The sequence below is a fragment of the Argiope bruennichi genome, chromosome 2, assembly GCF_947563725.1.
Source record: "Argiope bruennichi chromosome 2, qqArgBrue1.1, whole genome shotgun sequence".
Lineage (NCBI taxonomy): Eukaryota > Metazoa > Arthropoda > Arachnida > Araneae > Araneidae > Argiope > Argiope bruennichi.
Window position 1 is genome coordinate 133,060,360 of NC_079152.1, and position 23,835 is coordinate 133,084,194.

Below are 23,835 nucleotides of genomic sequence, written 5' to 3' on the forward strand. Positions count from 1 at the left end.
AACAAATAAAAAACAAATTTTTACTCTAATGTCTTGTATGATTGACTGCCAAACTGATATCTGAAAAAAAGTGCAGACCTGTTTTTATTTTTAAGGGAATTAATTCGACACTTCAATTCATTTTAATAATATATTAAAGCCTAAAATAAAATTTTTAGGTTAGATGTTAAGTTATTTCTTCGTTAAAAATATCTATATTCTTGATTGATTTTATCTTCTATAATATATATATATATATATATATATATATATATATATATATAATTTTCGATAATTAAACTTGTAAAAAAAATTGTGAAAATGCTCAAAAGGTGAAAAAAAAAAGGCTTGGATATAATCTCAACACGCTCATATAGATTAAAATAGCAATACGTATCCCAAACAACATAATCTGATTAGAAAATGTAGTGCGTCAATGCATGCCGTCATAATCAAAGGAAATGAAATATCATTTTTCCGAAATCATTTTATTGTTTGTTGTGTTTATCGTTCTTTCTATATATCTTTCAGGGCAAATTTCTAAATATAATAAAATAAAGAAGCAAATTTCTAAAATCAAAGATTCTAAAGTTTTGACTTTTAATATATTATACAAGTGCATCAAAATATTCGACAAAATTAACTATGCATATAATTATTGAAAGCAATATTTTTTAAAGGGTTCTTTATCTTACAAAAGAGTACATTTTATAATTTTATTGTATGATGAAAATTAAGATGTCAAAGCCACATTGCATTAATTATGGAATAAACTATAAAACACACTGCGAATTCTTTATTTTAAAAAAATGGTGATTCTGCAGAATTCTACTTGCCGTTTGAATAGTTTTTCGATTCGTACTTAAACTAGCGCAAATCGTTACCAAAAACTTTCTCGCATACTATTTAATAAAATTGTCATCTTCCTCTCTCCGCCCCGCTGGTATGGTGGTGAAGTTTGGAGACGGAAGTGGGTGCCAGCTCAGGTGTCGTTCTCGTCATCTGACCGCGGTTCAAAATGACGAGGTTCGTCCCAAAATAGCCCTAGTATTGCTTTAAAACGGGACGTTAATATAACTGAAACTAAAAAATCCTTTCTCTGCATAACACTATAGACCTTCGGTAGGGACACGAATACTTTGCATAGCATTGGTAAATAATAGTTACGAAATACTTTACTTAGCAGGAATCTATCGTGTGATCCTTGACTACTTTTTGGGAATTAATGACTTTCTTACGGTAAATTGCACCAGAAAATAGAATTTGTGTTGTAGACACACTTTTTTCCCAAACGACTGAAAGCAAAATTTGACACAAAACTGCATTTGCAGTCACAAAATCCCGTACCAAATTTGATACAACTAAGTCATTGCGTTTTTGAATAATCGTGTTTATATGCTTCTGAAAGTACAGACCGACAAACGGTCAACTCCTTGATGGATTTGATTCTAAATTTGGTAGATATCAACACTTTAAATGTTAAATATCTGTACCAATTTTTTTCCATCTTGTTCCCTTCGATTTGTCCTTGATTCCCTAATTATTATGTCCTTAATTCCCTTCGATTATTGTGTAAGTTTATATTCAGATAGCTTGACGGACAGACTCCTCTCTCCGCCCCGCTGGAGTGGGGGTGAAGTTTGGAGAGGGGGCCAGCTCAGGTGTGATCCTCGTCATCTGACCGCGGTTAAAATGAAAGGAATTTCGCACAAAATTTAACAGAAAGTTACTTATTTGGTCTAAACACTATATGCCAAATATCATCCATCTAGCTCAAAACGTTTCTGAGTTATCCTTTACACAGGCAAATAAACATAATGCCTAAAAATGTTTTTTTCGAACTCAGGGAGATTTGAAACATGAAAATTCTTCAAAATCAAGTTTTTTTAATGATTATATTATTTTATATACCTAAAGGTGAAAAGAGTAAAAGAGAATTTATTTTAAAGTATAATATAATTTCAGTCATAAGATTATCAAATAAGAAATTCAATTCAATTTAATAAGTGAAAGTAAAAATATCAAATATAAAAGTAGAAATAATGAATTTAGATATAGAATTATTAAATATAAAATGGATAATATACATAATGAATAAACATTCCCTCTATAATAAATAAACTGTTAAAATAAAATAAATATTTCATTATTTAAAAACAGATGATTATATCATTTTAAAAATTAGCATTTCAATACATAATAAATAAACATACAGAAAAGGGAAAATTAATATTTTTCTATAATAAAATCATAAAATTTACCACGAAGTACAAAAAGAGAGCTGACAGCAGACAGAATAATGGGACACTGTAATTCTTATTGTGCCTTACGATCATGTTGTCGCTCTTTGCACAGACCAACGATACGTGCAACCTTACGGACTTATATACCGGCAAAAATCAAGTTTTATTTTATGAATGGATATACAAAAAGTATAAAATATATTGAAGGATTTTAGTTTTCATACGTTTTTGAAGCGTTAATTACACTTTTCCCATTGTTGAGACGATTCTGTTTCCTGTTATTACAGTAACACAAGGAAATATTTTATAAAGTATGGGAAAACGGCAAGGTCATAACATTTCCTGGAAAGTGTGTAAAACGAAATTGAAATTTTATTTATGAATATCTGGAAGGTTGATGATGGACTTTCGAAATTTCTGGAAAATGCAATATTGATTTGTAAAATAAATTAAAGTAATCTACATGGTTTGTAAAACCGTTAAAATAATGTTAGATCCTACAAAATAAATACCCTTAAACGCAGGGGAGAGGGTAGAATTTACTTGTACATGTATTGTCCATCATACAATTTTTTTTAATCCCTTGCAATCTTTTATTCACTTATCGAAGTGTGTGCAACATAATTTTCAAATAAACCATATCATCCTAAATAATTACATCAAGCAAGTATTTTTAAAAAATTGTTTGGTTGTTAAATTTATGAAAGGTTATCTTTCGATTGCACTCCTAACTAAAATTATACAAAAATTGACAATTAATGTGTGCTCTTTAACAACTTATTGCTCGTGGCGATCTGTTTAGCTTGTAAATAATTTCCCAATTCCTGCTTCAAGTGAAATATATTTATAGGTCAATTTCCAGTGAAAGTCCCCAAGTCGTACCCAAGAACGTATCCAAATCATTACTTTAATTTGCGCATTTGTACATTGTACAGCTCATTAAACCCTTTTACATATTATTCTTTATCTAGATCAAGGTCGTTTTGACACATTCTTCCTTTCTCATGATTTTTAGAATTGGCTAAATATTTTAAAGTAAATTATACTTAAACCACAACAAACCATCATTTTAAAAAAGGTGATAGATTAATTAGTAGTTTATTAATTTATTATTTTTTTAAATCTTTATCAATACTGTTTTGTTATTTAGGAATGAAAAATAATTTAAGTAATCATAATTAATATTATCAATTATTCCATCTTTTAAGATTCCGCAACTCCTTCTTTATAAAAGTTGTCCGTCTGTTAAAATTCTTGGCAATACAGCCAGTCAGATTTTCAAGCCCAACTTTAGAGCTAGGATAATCTGAATGTTCGAGTTGTTACATTAAACTGGATATTGTGTTAAGCTCCCATTATGCTACTGCTCACGGTTTACTCCAGAGGTACGACCTGTCATTATATTGAGGGTAACTCGTACTATACCATTATTGCAGCTAATAGGGAATAGAAGGCCAACCACTATTCCACAAGCATTTCGTCTTGTTATCTAAGATGCTGCTTGGTAGGACACAGTTGAACAATAAATGTAATAAAATTGTTAAAATTCTTTAATATTGGTTTCCTACAATTTTATCCCCGTTGCTATAAAGACAGTTTCAGATATTTTTAATGGATGCTGAATGAATACCAAGTCAGTAGTATCCAATCTTAGCAGCAAAATGAGTAACAATTTGGCGATTTAGTATATGAATTTGGCAACTTTGATGATAAAAATGAAATTCCGGAAAATACAAGAATCATTATTGTCTAATATTTCTATTAGACACGGAAATCTGTGGATCCTTCTAGAAAAATTTTATACTTTGTTGGGAGACTATAAAAGACGAAGTGCTCACGAGAGGTGTGACTTCTCTGTCTGAGATGTTTATCCTGGGCTGAATGCCATCATGCTCTGCTATTGTTTAAGTATCGATTTACTATCTGCTAAGCCGTTTTTGTGTATAGTTTGGCTTTGTTCTATGTCGCTTGCACTCCGTGTTCACCAGAATATCCTTGAAATAAAATGCTATCCTCGATAAACCAGTGCGTTCTACTTTTTTCACCGTTTTCACAAACTGGGTGATTGTTATAACAAAATTTATTGTTCTAAATATTTGTGTTAATTAAATTTCCTCTTATCCCTTTCTTTTTGCAATAGCTTTATAAGGATTTCTACCTCCCCATTTGTAGTTGTATGCAATGTTTTTCGTCATGTTATCATTCTAGTTTTATTTTTTCCTCCGTATCATGTTTTATTACTTTTTTCGTCAGAAATATCCTAAGCGAAAGTGTTATATAAGACACAAACACACCAAAAAAAATCGACGACGAGATTTTGATGAACTTACTCATTTTATATCGCTCTAAAAAATGCTCTTCTAAAGTTATACATTGTATGTCTCTCTGTCTGCCCATCCTTGTAAAATTAAAGACAATAACTCAGAAATACAAACAGTTAGATGAATAAAATTTGACATATTATCTCATCACCAAAATTGTGTATCAGTATCAAATTTTGAGCAAATTGTGTCTATAAATAGATTGCTTATTAGCGTATATATGAAAATAAAAATTTAAAAATACAACAAAAAGTAAAGATGAAATTCGAGAAGTGATTATTGCATCAAAATCCTATTGATTGAATCCCTCAACTGGAAGTAGTACTTTTTTTAAAATGAATATTCATTTGTCTTCTCTATATGATACAAATCAGTACAAACTTTGAAAATAATTTCATAAAGTCTACAATTTTAAAGATTTCTTATTATTTTAAACATTTCTCGAACTACAGGGTGGCCATAAAATAACTTTCCCTGTTTGGCGGCTTCTGCAGCTAAAACGAATGAACGAAATGAAACCACATTTCATATACAAACTGTGGAAGGCATAAAAAAATAAATTCCGCAGAAAAAGAAAAAATTAGCACTAAAAGTTACCGATAGGAGAAATATTGGCGCTGCTGTCACGTACGAACGAGAAAATTTGCATATTGAGATGGATTGTGTAAAATTCCTTGTGTGTACGTAACAGCAGTTCCATGCATTCCTTGTAAAAAGGGTAGAGCAAAACACCAGTTAGCAGTTCGTTCTCGACTGTTGTTCGTGATTGATTGTTGATGTTCGCTTTATATAGGTCCTACCTTACCTCAGCATGCTTTACTGGTAAAACTGTTCTACACTAGACAGTGTAATCCCGTGGTGGCTCTAAAACAAACCTGCATGTCTTATGTGCAGAATCATAAGACGGGCCGCTATGAGCATCGAAACTGATAGTTTACACTCAGCAGTGGAGCACGTTATACACCGTATGCAATATGTTGTACTCAGGGAAGGTCAGAATATTGAAACTTTTGCACGGCGTCCAGGGGATCTTAATATTTATGAATAAAAGATTATTGTCTGTGAGTTTCACGAATTCATTCATAAAATTCAGTTTTTTGTGAAATTCGTCTTCTCGTGCCTTCCACAGTCTGTATAAGATATGTGGTTTCATTTCGTTCATTCGTTTTAGCTGTAGAAACCGCCAAACAGGGAAGGCTATTTTATGGCCACTCTGTATTTCCTGTTTAATATAGCCTTTAATAAAATTCTCTGCATTTTTAAAAATATTTTTTTTACATTTATAAACAGTATGCATTTAAGAAGCCTTATTATAATGCTCATCTGATAAGTGGGCTTTATTGCATCATTAAAAAATATTCATTTTTACATATTACGAGTTTTCAAATTAATTACGAAAATCTCAATTTGAAACATAAAAACATAGTGGAATTATAGGTTTGATTTATCTGTCTTTTCACTCCAATTCATTCCGTTCGTAATATTTTAACAACACGCAGTTCATAGATTCCGAAATCAAAATAGCACTTTCCTGTTAGCGAATGCCTCGTCATATATATTCGCGAAATATTCATGCCCCGAGTTTTCCATACCTTCAAATTTGAAGTTATTAAGTTTTGAACAAAAGCTAATTTTCTGCCTGTTTTAATATGAGCAGGTGAACCTTGAGAGGGCAAGGCGTGAGAAGTGAATCTTTCTAATTAATGTACGCTTAGTGAATGAAAATACACACAGATAATTAAAATGTAATGATCACGCTCAAAATCCATGTATTGTATCCAATTGATATAAATATCAGCCCAAAATAACAGATATATGGAGTCATTGGTTGTTTAGAATGGAAAATCCATGACAGAAATCAGCTTGTCTTCTAAGCAAAAAAAAAGTAAAAAGCACTCAAAGTCGTTCTTTCCCTTTTTAATAAAGTCCTTTATTGTTTTAATAGATAAGAACGTAATTCGGGTTCTTTTTCTGATTTGCATTATAATGCACTTATGTTAATTAATTTATTTTAGTACTAGCCGCCTTTGGCGACCAACCAGTTCGCCAATCTTAATGCTCGTTAAAATTTTAATAATTAAATATTTTATGTAACTCCTATTTTAATAGCTTCTTCATCAAAATATTTTAAAGTTTTAAATTTTGATAGTCATATAATTCATTCATAATATTATAAAAGCCTTCAGCCATAACGTAATATGTATCTCTCTAATTTTCTGTTAGCTCCCGTAGAATTTATGCTTTAAATTAAAGTGTAAATGGTTAAATTGCAATTAATATAAGAGCATGTTTTACTGAAACGAAGCGTTTTCTTTTAATATGAGTACAGAAAACAGAGTCGCTGAGTATTTAAACCTTATGGGCACTAAAGAATATCTTTCTTAATTTATGTAATATCTCAAGAAATTTTCTACAAAATTTTCTCAGATTCATCATAAACAGATCAATTAATTAACAATGTTTAGTTTTAAATACATGAAGTTCTAAGAAAATAAACAGAATCGTTTGAAATAATCGGTCGGAAACATGTTAAGAATTCAAAACCAAGTCCGTATTCGTTGAAAATAGAGTTGTCACCAATCAGAACACAACGCGCATGTGTGATTTTTCAACGCCAATTATGGTAATACAATTTCGTGAATTTTTTACACCAGTTGGGGTAATGCTACGCTGATTAGAAATTTTTAATTTCCTTTATTCTGTTTTATTTTAATTCAAAAGTACTTCAGAATGAATTTGGAAGATCGATTCATTAACAATGTTTAATTTTAAATGCATCAAACACTAAGAAAATAAACAGAATCATTTGAAATAATCGGCCGAAAATAAGTTAAGCCTATCTTCGTTAGCGTATGAATAAACTGAAACTTTACTCATTTGGCGGTGGAGAAACGGAAAAAAAATTTGGCGAGAAAGTTAGTTTTTAATTAATAATTAAAATTCTAGTTCAAAATTCAAAAAAAGGGACCCCAGGTGCACATTCCCGACCTCCAAGGTATGCATGTGCCAAATTTGGTATCTGTAGGTCGAACGATCTGGTCTGTAGAGCGAAAACACAGACACACACACACACATGCACACATTGAGCTTTATATAAGAATAGATTGAAGAATTAATTTAGACAGAAAATATACTATCATTATTTATTTATTTTTGTGAAGTGTGTGCTCCAATTTAGCATAGACGAATCAATTAATATTATGCATCAAAAATTTAATAAAAACTGTTGAGATTTTTGAACGACTGTTTTTGATCATTTTAAAAATTTCGGATTTTATTTAAAAACTATTTTATTCTTTTAAAATTGATTAAAACATCGAATAATTAATTCAAAAATAAAATGAAACATTAACAGATTTATTTGAAGAATATCCAAAATATTTTGTTAAGGACATTTTTCATCGATCAGGACATTTTTATAATACTATACTTTATTATAAAGTAGAGAAATCTAATACTAAATTGTGCAGTAGATTTTGTATAAATAAATGGGATAGAATATTTAATGATTCCTATTTATTACTCTTTTCACGTAGCATTCTACGTCACTTTAAATTTATTGAACAATTTATTAAAGCCTTACATTCTTTCGTTCTTCCTTGCTTTTAATTAAAGCCGTCTCTTTTACTAAATAGAAATTTTATAATAATCCGTATTTCATTTTTTTTCTAAAAGGCGGTATTCAATAAGTGAACTATAAATAAAATGGTTTTCTTGAGGATTAAAAAGTGATTTTGCTTTGTCTTAAGGTTTAAAGTTAATAGTTTAATAGTTTAAAAGAGATTATGCAATGAAAGAAATTATATGTTAAGTAGCTTAAAAATGGAGTTTCAATTCTTGAGAGATGAGAGCTTATAATTTTGCACAGATTATTTCTTTAAAAACATTTAATATAATAGATCTTACATTTTACACTTAAATTAGCTCATTTTAATTTGCAACTACCTTATAGATTTTTTAAATAAATTATAAATTTTAAACAACATATTTTTACTAAAAGTTAATAAAATTATATACAAATAAATGCAGTTGACAATTTATTTGATAACAGGAACGATTTAAAATGTGCTGTAGTTTCTTTCCCTGATAAAATAAGTATTTTTAATTTTAAATAAGTTTAAAACATCTGACCTCTTTGTAATTTCAGATGTAATATGTGGGATAAAAAATTGTTAAGTATTTATTTTGAAGCCAAACTAGAAATAAACTTTATTTGCTAATTTCTATATTGTTTATAGATTTTGAAGGAATATAATAAGACACAAATGCTGCTATAAAATTAAATAAGATGCTATTTCAAACTGATAAAAACGTGTGTGTTTTTATCGATCTTCAATATCTTCTTCGATAATTTCTCCACCGGGTATCTTCTCTTCTTTGATGACAATTTCTTTGGTAGCTCCTGCTGGTCCAGTTTTATAGCACTTATTCATGAAAAAGAAAACATCAATGTCCTAAAACGAGATAAAATTATTAAAATGAATGATTTTAAATATTATGAGGATTTATTTTATAAAATGAGTGTTGCGTGAAAACACACTATCATTTTATCTGACATTACATCTTAATATTTATTAAAATATACCATTGCACTGTACAGAGAGCATGCTTTGTTAGCTATCTTTATATTTTCTGTAATTCTTTCGTCTAGAAGCCAGTATGAGTAGTCTCTAACCTGCGCTCTAATACTGCCTTCCCCTGAGAATAAAAACTGTAGAATTTTGGTGAGGCCATTTTATTTCCACAATCCCATATATATATATATATATATATATATATATATATATATATATATATATATATATATATATATATATATATATATATATATATATATATATATATATATATATATATATATATATATATATATATATATATATATATATATATATATATATATATATAACTACCATTCCAATCTAAACTCTAAAATTTTCAAAAATCTAATTTTCTCACAAGTTAACAGGATCAAAAGGGTTTGCAAGAATAAAAATTCTTATATTGAAGCACCAAACAACCTCCTTAAAAATTTAATTAAAAATGAATTTCCTAGAAATTACTGTAATGTCAATTTTTTAATTAAACAAGGTATGGTTTGGGATTAATCCTTTGGCTTAAATAAAAATAGAACTTTCCTTGCATATTGGATCACTCAATAGATGGCGCTGGGAGCCTACATCTATTTACATAATTTACCGCTAGTTTTTTTAAAAACAGGGAATCACAATCGATAGTTTAAAGTTTCCTTGACTGTTGATGGTATGTACTTGCCTTTTCATTTTTAATTTTTAATTTTAGTGCTATTTTTTGTTTTTATTGTTATTTTTGTTATTGTATTTTTACTTTGTTGTGGTTAATTTCTTCTAATTTGTTGTTTTATATTTCCTTTCTGTTAAAATGGTATATCTCTTGAGCATAATTTCAGGGGATTTTCGGGTCACGAGGAATCATTATTAGACAATGTCTGTATTTCCTCACAGAAAAAATCCCTTTCTTTGAATCCCTGCCTGAGGGTGACCCTTGAAAAAGTCTTCAGGCCGGATTCTTTTTTTATATTTTTTATAATTTTTTTGGTTTGATTTTTTGTTTTTCCTATTAACTTGATTCTAATACTTTTTGTCTAATACTTAATAATTCGCAACATACTGCTGAAGTAAAATTATATTCAGCCTCACAGTGAAAATGCTTTATGTGTCGAAAATACCATCCCTTATGTGCAGTTAGTATTCTGACTATTTAACAATGCTGATCGTTGAATACAATCAGACATCCTTGTTTATAAGAGTGGGACAACAAATTTGTGTTTGAATTATTACCCTACTGCCCCAAAAAAGCAAATAAAAATATCATTCGAAAATATGACGCAATAAGAAATGATGGTGTCATCAAACACATTTTATTGTTTTTCTTCTCTTTCCTAAAGCATAAATATTAAATAAAGAATGAAATTGTTTTAATATCCCAAAAACTATGGTTTATTTCCCTAGCATTTTTGTATGTTATTGGCAGAGATTTATTTGTAAATATATACTAAAGTAGCATATATGAAATACGTAAGGAATGAATCTCTTTTCTATCCAAATCTATATTTATTGCAACTAATAAGTAATTCTATATTCTATAGCGGAAAAATATCTGAAGAATGATTATTATTAGTGATTTTTATACAGTTGAATGAAGTTTAAAACTTTCTTACCCATGTCACTTTTCGAAACAATCACTATTCATGTATTTACTCTAATATCTACGCGCGATGAATATACATTAATCAGAAAACAAATGGGTAGCAATCAAATTTCATGCATGTTGAATAATTGCTCACATAATAGCGTAAAGACTGCACACTGTCATTATCACGTGATATAAGACGCCAAATGATATAAGACGACGTGTCACGTGATATAAGACGACAAAATAAAAATGTTGATAGGATTACTTTTTAGAAGTAAATATTAAATATTGATCCATAGCGTGGTCTTCCCTACAGCGAATTTCCAATAATAATGGATAACTTTTTGAAGCTTCTGGAGGGAGCTAACTGGATTCTAAAATGGTATAAATCAACATATACATTTTAACGGATTTAGCTTCAGATGATATCCAGAAGGCCGAAGTGGCCTAGTCTTACGGTCTCGGCTTGGAAGCCAGATGATTCCGAGATCCGGTTCCACTTAAGATCCGTCGTGTATGCCGGCCTGGTGCACGTTAAATCTGACGTCATGGGCCAAATTTCCTCTCATTGCAGGGGCGTGGAAGTTTGAAGAAGAGTACGCCATTCCAGTGGTCATTTCATTTGATGGGTGTTCAAAATTGTGTGGTCTGTCCCAAACTAACCCTCGCGTTGCTTCCAAACAGGACGAAAACGTAATCAGCTTAAATTCAAATAACATGCCGTGCACTTCATCCTCTGAACTCCTTCGCCTTCAAGCAAGTCACTCACAGTTCAGCATGATGAGAATACGAATCAACATCTATTAGAGATTTACCAGCCGCTGCACCCATAACACGAACAATACTTATTTGTACTACATATAAGTAAAGAAAAAAATCAAAATGTGGGTATTGGGTATAATCTTTATATTCAGCTCTTTAAAATGTACTAGAACCCTCAAACTAATCTAAACAGTATTATTACATAAAAGCTTTGAAAAACATGTTAAAATTAGATAAATAATTGTGCAGGAATAAAATTTATGTCACTGAAAAGCTGTTTTTTTTTTTTTTTTTTTTTTTTTTTTTGATCTTGAAATGGTGTAAAAAATAATATTTATGCAACAAAATGTTCCAAAGTTACGGCGGAAAAATATAAAATTATTCTACTACCATTTCACTACAATTAGAGGGTCGTAGAAATAATTTAGTTCATCGTTTTATGTGTTATGGTACTTGTATGCTAGTTTTCGTTTGATTCAGTTTGTGTGGAATTGATTTATGTTCAAACAAATGACTGTTCCAGAAATGGACACATTTGGAATTAACTTCAACTTATTTTTTCACGGGATGGCAGGGTTTGTACAGGGGAATGAAAGGTGGAACACGTCTGTTCGTGAAAGTATGATACATTTTTCCCTTTGTTTTTTTACTAAGAGAGTCACGTAGGGATTTCTTAGGCAAATGTCAATTCAAGAAAGAGAGGTATCTTTGGAAGGTATGCTATAGACGTTAGTGCTTTTTATCCCTTCCCTAATAGTGTGAGAACCAGAATCTCAGCAGTTTTTATAGCTCATGTTAGAAGTAATTACATTTTTTTTAAAGTGGGATTTGGATTAGGAGACAAGATAAAATTTTAGACTAAAGTAAGATGGGCTAATTTAAAATAAAAGTTAAGAAATTAATTATGACTTAAATTAAATTGAGAGATATCACTACATATATACATTATAGATGACAACTTATACTGGCTTAACAACTCTACGCAAGGATCAAAAGCATCGTTTCCGTATGTTTCAACAATCATAGTTACTCTGATAAAATTCTGTAGTCCAGTGTGGTCATTCAAAATGATGCAATCTTACGTTGTGATCTCACCCTGCTTTACACTTTGGCCATTTAGGAATATTTTCCTTCTTATTGATTGAGTTTGGCTGACTTTAAATTGAAAAAAAAATGTTTGATATCCAATTCTAAATGTTTGATATCCAATGTGTGTGCGTGCGCGTGCGTACGTGTGTGTGTGTGTGTGTGTGTGCGTGCGCGTGCGTACGTGTGTGTGTGTGTGTGTGTGCGTGCGCGTGCGTACGTGTGTGTGTGTGTGTGTGTGTGTGTGTGTGTGTGTGTGTGTGTGTGTGTGTGTGTGTGTGTGTGTGTGTGCGTGCGTACGTGTGTGCAAACAGTTCACTTTATGCTATTTATTTCTCGAATTCCTGTTGTTGTGGTGAATTCAGTCTAGGGTGACGACAGTCTTCTTTTTCTTTAGGTAATCTTTACAAAATAATGGTTTTAAAATCATATCGTTGTGCATTTATATCCTGTCTTGTTTGTTTAAATATCTTTTTAATGTATTTCTGGTCTTATCAAAATCTTAACGTAACGCTTTTGGATATTTGTAGGTCTTTACACATTTTAGCAGTGTCTGTCCAGTGTTCGTTATCCCATTCTCAAGCTATTTATTGCAATGTATCAAATGCTTTTTCAACAACATGTTTCATCTTTCTGATTCGAAGCTTTAATCCAAATACACACTCATATAATACTTAAAATTACAATTTGAAACCCGCTTCTTTTCGCAAGTTTAAAAAAAAGCGCGTGTGAAAGTTTTTAAATTTGTGTTTAGTGAAAGTGCATCTCTTTGGATTAAAAAATCACGTTGGCCTTCACCTATCATTTCTTCGTACTTTCAATAATATAATTGACATAAAATAACTTTCTTTGTTTATTTCTTTCATTTTTCCCTCTAGTGTGTACTTAATTTAACCAGAGTGTACTTCAAGGTAATTGCACTTTTGCAATTTCAAATACTGATAACATTTCTATAACTGGTACAAATTTTTTCATAAAAAATTTACCCTTCTAGACTTATTCTTTCTTTTTTAATTCTTTCCATTTATGTTTCGTAATTTCGACTCAGTTTTAATGAACAAAATATCATTTGACAGAAAAAGATAGGAATATTACAAAAGTAGTAAGTTATCTGGAATTAAAATTGGGTGGAGTTCCTGAATAGGGATAACGAATATTTTCAGAGCGGTTATTACGTAACCAATATCAAAAAGTCACAAATACAAGTGATCAATACTTTTCAAAGAGGGGTGTGATTCAAATCCTTGATACGATCTTACTGATGATATTTCGATTACAGGTTTTAGATCTCGATAGACAGTAACAATCGATACGATATCACTAAAATTTGCCTTAGCGGTGATTTTACCGGAAAGTGCAAGGCTTCGCTGGAAAGTGCGAAGTCACCGCTCCACTTTACGGGAGTGACCGATATTCGTATTTGATGATGCACTATTCCTTACAGATCATTTTTAATTGCTCGTGACATGATTGACTTTGATTACATGTACTCTGTTTACTGCTGGCGCCATCTACTGGTAGAATATAGGACTAAAGTAAACATTTTAAAGAAATGACATATATTTTTAACTCATCTTTTCCAGAAAATGGTTCACTCTAATAAATAAATTAAATAAATAGTTTTGAAAAAAAAATAAAATTTAAGAAGTAAGCTGAAACAGATAAACTCATTCAATCACACGTTACTTAAATTAGTAAATTAAATATTAATTGCAATTAATAAATTTTATATTTAATATTAAGTAATAATTTTTAATTAATAATATAATTGAAATAACAGATATTTGGAAAGCATATTTAAAAATAACAATAGCAATATTATTTGTTATTCAAAAAATCGTGGATTACGCATCTCTACTCCTGAAAGCAGTGAATCAAACTTCAGTATTTTTTTTTTTTTTAAATTCAGTCCATCTATAAATCTGAGTTAAAATTCTGAGACATACTTTATGTACCAAATGTTATGCATCATTGAAAAATGTAAGGGTTAACTGGCTAAATGTTTCGTATACAGTTCCAGTTCGGTATCCATGAAGCTGTAAATAACATTACTCTTTAACAAGTGCATTCTTTTATTACTTCCATTAAAATAAATTCTTCGCCCAAATTTTAATAGTTTTAGTCTCAAAATTATAACTTCTGAAACTTTTTCATCGAAATTTCAAGAACATTTTTAAAACAATATAATTCAGATTCCTAAATAATCTTATAAGCAGCAGAGATTAGTTGAATGAAACACTCCGTAAGAGAAAACTCCTTCCACCCTATCATGAAAACAAGTTCAAACTGTTCTGAGTGAGTGAACCTCAGAAAGTGCGGGAATTTTCTCCCTCTACCCCTTGCTGAGTTCGGAATGCGCTTGAATTCGTTCCAAGTTGCTCACCTGAATCACCAAGACTTCGAAATTTTTAACAAAGCTTTCTGAATTTACTGTTACACTTCCTCGGCTATTATACAAACTTGAAGAAACGCCGCTAGAATCGATTTGATACGGGAAGCGTACCTTTCCAGTGCGACGTATATTTTTCATTCGAATTGTGATATCTTCAGCATTAATTTACCAAATCATTATGATTTATATTTTGAAAATCTAAGATGCTTTCTGCTTTTCTTTATCATATCCAGTTAATAATATTTATAAGATGTGATCAAAAATAATTATCCAGAAATGAACCTTTTCAATTGACATCGATGAAGTACATCCTTTTAAAGCATCTATTAAAAATGTTCTTTTTCAATAAGGCATTTTTTGGTATTGTTTATTTTTTAATTTCGCAGTTTCGGATGTTTCATGGTGATAATTTAAGAAAATATGATCTGTTAAAATTGGTTTTTGTAGCATTTTACAAATTTAAAATATCTTTCTAATGTTGCTGACTTCAAAGATGTGATATTTTTTTAAAAAATCTAGGTAATGAAGTTCTTTTCCATCCTATAATGTTTTTTCTCTATACTGTGAAACTATGCAAAAAAAAAAGTTTCATCTTTACAAATATGAAACTTTTTTGAGCTACAATGTTATTAACGTTAAATAAAAATAATTTATAATCGACATGCATTTAAAAGTGTTCAATTCAAGCGAACAGGAAATATATTGTTCTTGTCATAAAATATCATCTCTGTAACAAGAAATATCGCTTTTATCAACATATCATAGGGTGTCCCCTAAAGTCTTTCTGCCTCTTATTAATTTGAGAGCAGAGACGATTATTGCCCCAAACATGTGAAGTGACAATATGAAATCTGTTACAGCAACCATCTGGCAGCAAATAATGGAGTTAATGTTCTTATTTCGAAGGTGGTACAAGATAGAACAGCCACAAAATTGTAGAACATTTTCGATTCAATACAAAAGGACCTTATTTGTAGAATAGTACCAAGAATCGAACGCTTAAAATGCACATTTGTTTGTTCGCATTTTTTAAAATTGTGATGCCATGGGATTAACACAAAATTATCCCATAACACTTTTTCCTGTGGAAATAATACAAACAGCAGTGGGTCTATTTTTCAGCCAATATAGCAAGATTCTCAGTGGCACATTACTGTTGTCTTGTTCCAGTTCACTAAATAATATGAAAAAAAGAATGAAAAGTGAATTCAAGGAGCAACCCCAAGTCCGTATTGTAAATGATGGAAAGCATTTTGAACAAATAAAATAAAGCCATCTAATGGTGATGTTTTATGATGCCACAGTTTTAGAGAATACGAACAAAGAAATGTGTGATATAAGCGATCTGTTTTCGATATTGAGGTGCACAAGATGTATTTTTGTACTAAATAGATAACGGAATATAATTTTGTAGCTGGTGCTGTCTTGTACTTTTTTGCAATAAAAATGATAACTTCGTTGTTTGCCACCAGGTAGCGCGATGATTGATTTTACTATGTAGCACATAGTGACTTTATTGTATCTAAAAAAGTTTACAGCAATAGCTATCGTTGATCTCAAATTATTGTGGAGTCGAAGGTCTATAAGCGACACCCTGCACATTACACATAAGCAGGTATGTACAATTTTTTCTGGAACAAAGCTGGCGTTTTAAAGCTACAAGAACACATTAGCCTACTTTTCTCTCTCTCTCACACACACACTTTTTTGTTTATTTAAATATTTTATGCCGAAAAAACAAGCTTCTAATTATTATTCTATTTTTGCTAAACTTTATCTTTGATTTTTAAGAAAAATACTATATACTTTTTCATTTCTTATTTTAATCACATGTCTTTTGTAACGACATAGAATTATGTTATTAAATATGTCATTTCGTGGCTAAAATTTAAGATAAATTTAAGTAATTATAGAAACAAGAGTAAAATAGTAATGAAAATCAATTTTATAAAAGTAGAAAAGATCTAAAGCAATTAAGAAAATTTTAATATATAGTTATCGATATGTACAATAGTTACCGATTTCATTAGTGAAGATCATAAAAATTTCGAAATCCAATCACCGTTTTTAAAAATCACTTTTGAAATAGAATATTAGCTTTTCTTACCGCATATTTTGCTTCCAGTTTTTCTGACATTCTGCAAGTTAATCCTTCGCCACAAGGACAGAAACGAAAGTATTTCCCTCCCCTCTGTTTATCCGGATGAATGCACGGTTTTCCTAAGAAAGAAAGCAGAATTAAGTTGGTGATGATAATAGAAATGAGGTTTTTTTATGGTAATAAAATTAAATTTCTGTCGTTCTTTCTTCAGAGAAATTTCTGTTCACTAAGCCACTTCCTATTTCTTAAATAAGAATACTGAATCAGAAAGAGAAAAATTTGACAAACATATTTTAATACAGATCAAGAAATTAGGATAAAATAATTTGTAGCAACCATTCTTTAATATCCCTGCAAAGGTTTTTAAAACCTTTTAAACAAATATAGATTAAAACAGATGAATAATTCGTTAAGAGCAATCGCAAAAACCTGATTGTAGAACTTCAGCATCGGAAACTCACGGATTCAAGCTGTAATTCCATCGAGCATCCACATGCATAGTAGAAATCAAATTAAATCTATCGTTATTTCTTGTCTTGAAACATTATCTCTCCTTCTTTACGTTGGTAAGTATGGAAGCTCAAAAAGTAAAATAGATGCTCATATGCCCCCCATCCCTCAGACACGACTTCTTATATGACTTCAAAGTTGAATATAAGCAGATGAACTAAAGTAGAGTTGGGTTGATATCGGGTTTTGCTATATCAGCGTACAGGTTGATTTTCGATTGTTCCTGATACATCAGGATACCGATTTTTCTCTGGTCGGAATGCGCCATATTGGCATAGAAACTGGAAATTGATACAATTACGAATATGATTTCATATTATAATTTCGCTTCTTCGAAAAGGGTATTGTTGATGACGTGCCGTTGACCTTGACTTTGACAATTATTAGAGTATAAGAAGAGAAATTGAAAGAATGTGCTGATATAGCAGTTAGTATATAGAGTAGATTAGTAGTAGTATATGCTAGTTTCTTCAATAGTATGCGCACAATTACGTGAGGCAATGGACAGTAATGACTGTAGGTGGCATATTAAACAAACATTATACATGGCCATAGTTTAGCCGAGAGAAAATGGCGAATTAGATTACATCAACTTAACATTTCATATTGATATAGCATCCACAGATTTTGTTATTTTGTCTTATTTCCACAGTAATGAAATTTAATACATGTACTCTTCAAAAATTAGAGAAAAATTATTTCAACTTTTCCAAAAGATAGTTAAAATTTCGGTTCATTAAAAATTATACAAATTTTCGGAGGTATCTCAATATATCTGTTAAGAATATTATCTAAAAAATGACGTTCATACCAGTTTAACATTTTAGAAATTACGTTTTAAATGATATTAATGGAACAGCCGTACAATATTTTCCATAATTTTAACAACATTTTTTTTTAAATTATAATTTAAGATAATATTTTTCCTAAAATGAAAATCCAATTTATTTTAAAAATTTGTAGTGTTATTTCTGACAATAGTGATGCATCTTTGAAGTGATGTAAATCAAATTTTCACTTCTTTGCAGCTTGATATTATATACATTTAGAAATTTAGTCCTCAATTCCAGCTCACTGAATGCAATCTTTTTTTTTTTCATTTAATAAATTTTTTATAATGAATTATTTTTATACCAATTTTTTATCCAAATTTACACATTTTAAAATTTAATAACAAACATTTGATTTTTATTTGGTTTTCTATTTGCAAATTTTTAGTTTTATTTTATTTTATAATAATTATAATTTGAAATTCTTTTCTTTTGGAAGTTTTGCCAAAAAAAAAAAATGAAAAGAAACTTTTTTCTTCTCTAATTTTTAACTAAGACAATTCTGACAATTCTTTTGAAATTAGAAAATTACTTAAATTTAGATTTTTAAAATTAGATTAGATTTACTTAGATTTAGATTTTTTAAAAATAATACTTCTAAATTAAAAATTTTTTAGCAAAAATTTGGCAGATTTTGCCAAATTTATTTTATTTTGTCAATTTTGAAATTAACAACTGCAGTGATTTAGTGTTTATATCTATGTTTAACGCCTTATTTTGAAGTATGCTTAAATTTATGTATTTCAATCTTTTCAAACAAGTAATGAGCAATTTCAAATATTTCTTCACTTTTATCAATAGCTGAGCAAATTGATGAGGAGTATTCTTGGGTACCAAGAATATTGCTGAATTGTATTTAAATGAAGGCTTGTATCATTTAAAGAATATTTTGATGGAAAACGAGGTGGACACCAAAAACTGCTAATCTTAGATGCCATAAACCTAAACGTATTCTATAGATCACAAATATCAATATCAAACTATCAAAAAGTTACTTTTCTTAGATAGTTTTATCTTAAATTCACCGTATCTCATTGAAGAAAACATAAGGTGGAAAATAGAAAAACATAAAATAATTTTTTATTATCTTAGAAGAAGAAAAAAGGATAAAGAAATATAATAAAAAGAAACAGGCCAGGAGAATCGTTGCTATGACAATCATATCACCAGAGCAACGTAAGTGTTCAGTCAGGCAGTTCCGACGAATGTTAAACATTCGCCAAATCATGTTACTTTTTTTAAAACCTCTGAGAATGTCTTTTGAAGCTTAGTTGCTTTTTAAACGCTGTTTTTTACTTATTAATAATGCTTCAAGACTTCGTAAATTAAGAACTTTTTTCTTTTGCAGTTCGTTTTCGTAAGGGAGTTATTTAATTCAAGTGATTGTATCTAGATAAATTTTAAATTTAATCGAGCATTACTTTTAAATAATTAATTAAGCAAATCAAATCGTGGTTTTTCATGTTTTTTTTCGTGTTTTGTTTTGTTAAAAAATTAATATTAGTCAATTACATTTTGCAATTATAGAGAGATAACCAAAAAAATTAGTTAATTTGTTTCTAAAAAAATAAAATTAATTAATTAGGTAATTTATTTAAGAATTGCAAAAAGGTTTTATTTTGGAAATGAATGATTAAATTTAAATTATCGGAAATCATTCCATTTAAAAAATAACCTAATTTATTAAGTCATTTCTTAGAGGAAGTCAAGCTTTTATTTTTAATATTCTACGAAAATAAATTATTTTTAGATGTTTTTATTTCACTTTATTTATAAAAATGGAATTTTGTAAGCGACTTTTCATTCAAATCCTGCTGCGTTATGATTTTGAAATTAAATATAATGTATCTTTTAGATGACAAAACATAGTTCTGATAATTTCTAAACTTAATTATCGGTTAATCAAATCATTTAATGGCAATTTTGATTCTATATGCGTGATACAACTTGATTCTGAGTTTTAGAAAAATTGATTTCAAAAGTCTAAAATGTTTATAATAAAAAATTACAAATTAAAACCTAAAAAGAAAGAGCAATTTAAATTCAAAAAATTCCTAATTTAGTACACTTAAAAAAGTTTATTTTAAAAAATCGTTTTGATAAATTTATTAGGTACCGAATGGAGTATTTTGTAACATATTTAGTAATTTTAGATATATTTCAAATATTAAAACTCTTTTATAATAATTAATTGAAAATATTAAAATTGATTTAATTCTAATTTTTAAATTTGTATTGTCAACGAAAAGGAATTCTAAGCTATTTAACTTTCGACTTTTTGTTCCTTCAAACCTGGGTCATTTAGAATTATATAAATTTTCAATACTTTATTCTTGGTACATTTTGATGAAATTTTAGATGAGGAGAAAGTATAAAAATGTTTCTAACGTATCAATCTAATGAAAACTTTAACGATTTCATTCATATATTTTGGAGATTATATTTATTCTGATAAAATGATAAGGTTCTGAGAATTCCAAATCATATTTTAAAAAATAAATCTTTCGCGCGAGAGAGAGTACGCAATCTAAGCACGTGACATTTGCATGAGTCAAAATCATACTGATGCGTTAAAACAGTAAGTAGCTTTAAAATTATCTTACTGTAGGTAGCACGCTTCCTGCATGAACCACTGTTGGCTTTAGCAGACGGGACTAAACAGCATTCATCTGCTTTACAGTCCGTCGCAGAAGAACAGGACCGAACTTCTGTAAAAACCTGTGGATAGAAAATCGTTTCGAATGAAACTTGCATTGAATTCTTTGGTGAAAAAGAATTCATTGGGAAATACTTGTTTTTTACATTGAACTGTGGAGATTACATTTTTACATTGATACAACTACTTGAATTTATTTTTTGTAAATTTTCCCTGTTTTTAAATACGTTACTTTTATCTTAAATGCTTTTATAATTATCTATTTATAATATTTTTGTATTATATAGTATATAGTATATATAATATTTTGTATTATATATATATATTCTATAATATATTTTATCTATTTTGCATTTTGAGATAGAAGCCATTTCTATTTTAACAAATGCAATCTTAATTAAAATATATTGATTTTAATTAAAAATTTGCAATCAAAATTAATTTTAAAACTGTTTTCTAAAATAATCTAAAATAATAATAAAAAATAATCATCTTTGATTATTCAGTAGCCAAGTAGGATAATAATTCAATGCAATTAAAATGAAGTTACAAAACTGCAGGTGAGATTTCGATATTATAATATTTTAAATTTAATGGATTTCACTTTTATTGCTATCAAATGAGTTGAAGCCAACGATTTTTGTTAATTAATGTTTTTACGAAGGAAATGGATTTGACACAGTTTACATTTACACATCAAAACATTGTGTACTCCATTAACTATCAATTTTCTCCATTTCATTTATTAAATATCATATTAGTTAGATCTAAGTTTAATATTATATTAGTTTGATTAGTTTAATGACTTTTTAAATATTTTAGTATGCAGTAGTGTCATGGAAAAAAAATTCCTATTATTTACCCGAAATAATTACATATTGAACTCAAAAATCTCATATTTTTTATGGTGCATTTTATTAAAAAGTAATGATTTATTAGTTATTTTTCTATAATTATAGATCTATGTTTTAATATTTATAAAGCTGTAGATACATGTTTTCTATGCAGATTTTTTTTTGTATATGAAATATTTTTAATGATGAAATATATAATAAACGAGAGATAATTGATATAATAAGGGAATTACTAAAATTCCAAAAATTTTCAATCGAAAATGGACCTGATTTCGTATTACAGATCTTATATCTGTTAATTTATATAAAACTATAATTTTAGATATTTGTGAGGCAACAAAATAATGTTTCCACATTAAAATAACTATATAATATTAATAAATTAACCAGATTTCATACCATGCAGAGGATCAGAATCCCACCAGCAATCATCCACTTCATTTTATCTGGATACATTTTCACCAAATGCGATGTATTAGTGTGAATAAGTACCTTTTCACTTCTCCCAAGACTTCTTTCTACAAGTACTTAAACTCTTGTTCGATGCACGATCTGAAGATTTAAAGCCCTTGCAATGGGATACTTATGAAAAAGCTGTCAACGCTCTTTTGATTTGCTGCTAAGCTGAAAAAACACGACGATTTTTATTGCTTTTGCCTACCTTAGAAATACATAAAACAAGGTGAATTGATCCCAATTGAATATTCATTGTCAAATTTATGGGGAAATGGCTGTGTTATTTGTTTCGAATTTCTGTGGAAAGTATTGTGTTGTTTCTTCGGATGGGTATATTCTTTTTTCAGTGGGAACTTTTGCTACTTAATTTAGAAATTATTCAAATTCTCATCACTTTACTTAAAAAAATTTTCATTTATAAAAATTTAAAAAAAAAACTTTACTCGTTAACGGTTTTATTATTACAAAATTTCAGACTATTAGTCCGTTTTAAAGGCTATTTTGGTTAGATTTAAAAACTCAGCGCAACCACCGAATTAAAATTTTTCGTCAGAGTTTGTCAAATTTGGCATTAAAATTAACAGCTCTAACGATTTAATATTTACTTTGATATTACGATAATAAATTGATGCTGAGTATTTATTGCCAAATTAAATGGTTATGATATTGTGAATGTTGTTCATATTACATAACATTCAGCCGAGGGGTTAAATTAACCATTTTGTGTTTTTGTCAAGAATATTATTTTGTTTCTTAATACATAGTCATTCTTTTTCTTTGAAAATTTGTTAACCAATTTATAATTTTAAAGGATATATTAAAAGCTTCCTTTATTTAAAATTTGTACTTTCGAATATAATTTGCTTCTTTATGGTCTTTGACCTCCAAATAATTACTTGTGTGTATATATATATATATATATATATATATATATATGGCAGTCATCTGATTTTGCAAAAACAGAAACGGAGAGTTAATGTAACTTAGTAGCAGAAACTTATGTATTGAATTTTTCATTTCGTTACATTTGCACCTCTTTAACCGTTTTTTCAATTAATAAATGATGTTTATCCATTTTTCAATGCTCTTTAAATTCTACCAATTCTGACAAGTAGAAATTCTTTATTCTCTTGGGGTCTTTATTTTTTTTTAAATATTCTTTGTTTTACTAATTTTTGTAAATTGCAAAAAATAAAGCAGATTTAAATAGGAGAAATAGGGAGGATGCAGTATATTCCTTAGTTTTTACTAAATATTAAATTTTAACTGAAATTGCTTCTTTCGTGGCAGTGACGATATGTACAACCAAAATTATTTTTTGAGTATGCCATAATTGGCACCAAAGGCGCAAACCTTTTTAAGGATATCTGGTACTTCGTGTTACGAATTATTGTTTCATTTTATGTGATTCAATTAAAGAATAATGCTATTCTGACTAAATCATGTATTGTATTAAGGATACTTCTTTAAT

General features: G+C 29.0%; 2 protein-coding genes across 3 annotated transcripts in view; one reads left to right on the plus strand and one right to left on the minus strand.

Moving 5' to 3' along the window:
• Positions 1-23,835, plus strand: part of LOC129962384 (voltage-dependent calcium channel subunit alpha-2/delta-3-like) — a 452,772-nt gene that overhangs the window by 200,058 nt on the left and 228,879 nt on the right. The window lies entirely within an intron of this gene.
• LOC129962393 (U3-aranetoxin-Ce1a-like) lies at positions 8,716-22,432 on the minus strand. The gene is made up of 4 exons (XM_056076147.1): positions 22,308-22,432; positions 21,002-21,116; positions 17,065-17,177; positions 8,716-8,997 (listed from the first exon to the last, which is right to left on the minus strand). Exons 1-4 carry the CDS (start codon positions 22,362-22,364, stop codon positions 8,866-8,868), a joined length of 417 nt encoding a protein of 138 aa, XP_055932122.1. The 5' UTR covers positions 22,365-22,432; the 3' UTR covers positions 8,716-8,865.

Bases quoted from the DNA above. Each gene is read 5' to 3' on its own strand.
- LOC129962393 (XM_056076147.1), bottom strand. From the start codon at position 22,364: ATGTATCCAGATAAAATGAAGTGGATGATTGCTGGTGGGATTCTGATC. The intron at 21,117-22,307 runs GTATGAAATCTG...TTCTATCCACAG, and splicing joins GGATTCTGATCCTCTGCATG to GTTTTTACAGAAGTTCGGTC. The intron at 17,178-21,001 runs GTAAGATAATTT...TTTCTTTCTTAG, and splicing joins CAGGAAGCGTGCTACCTACA to GAAAACCGTGCATTCATCCG.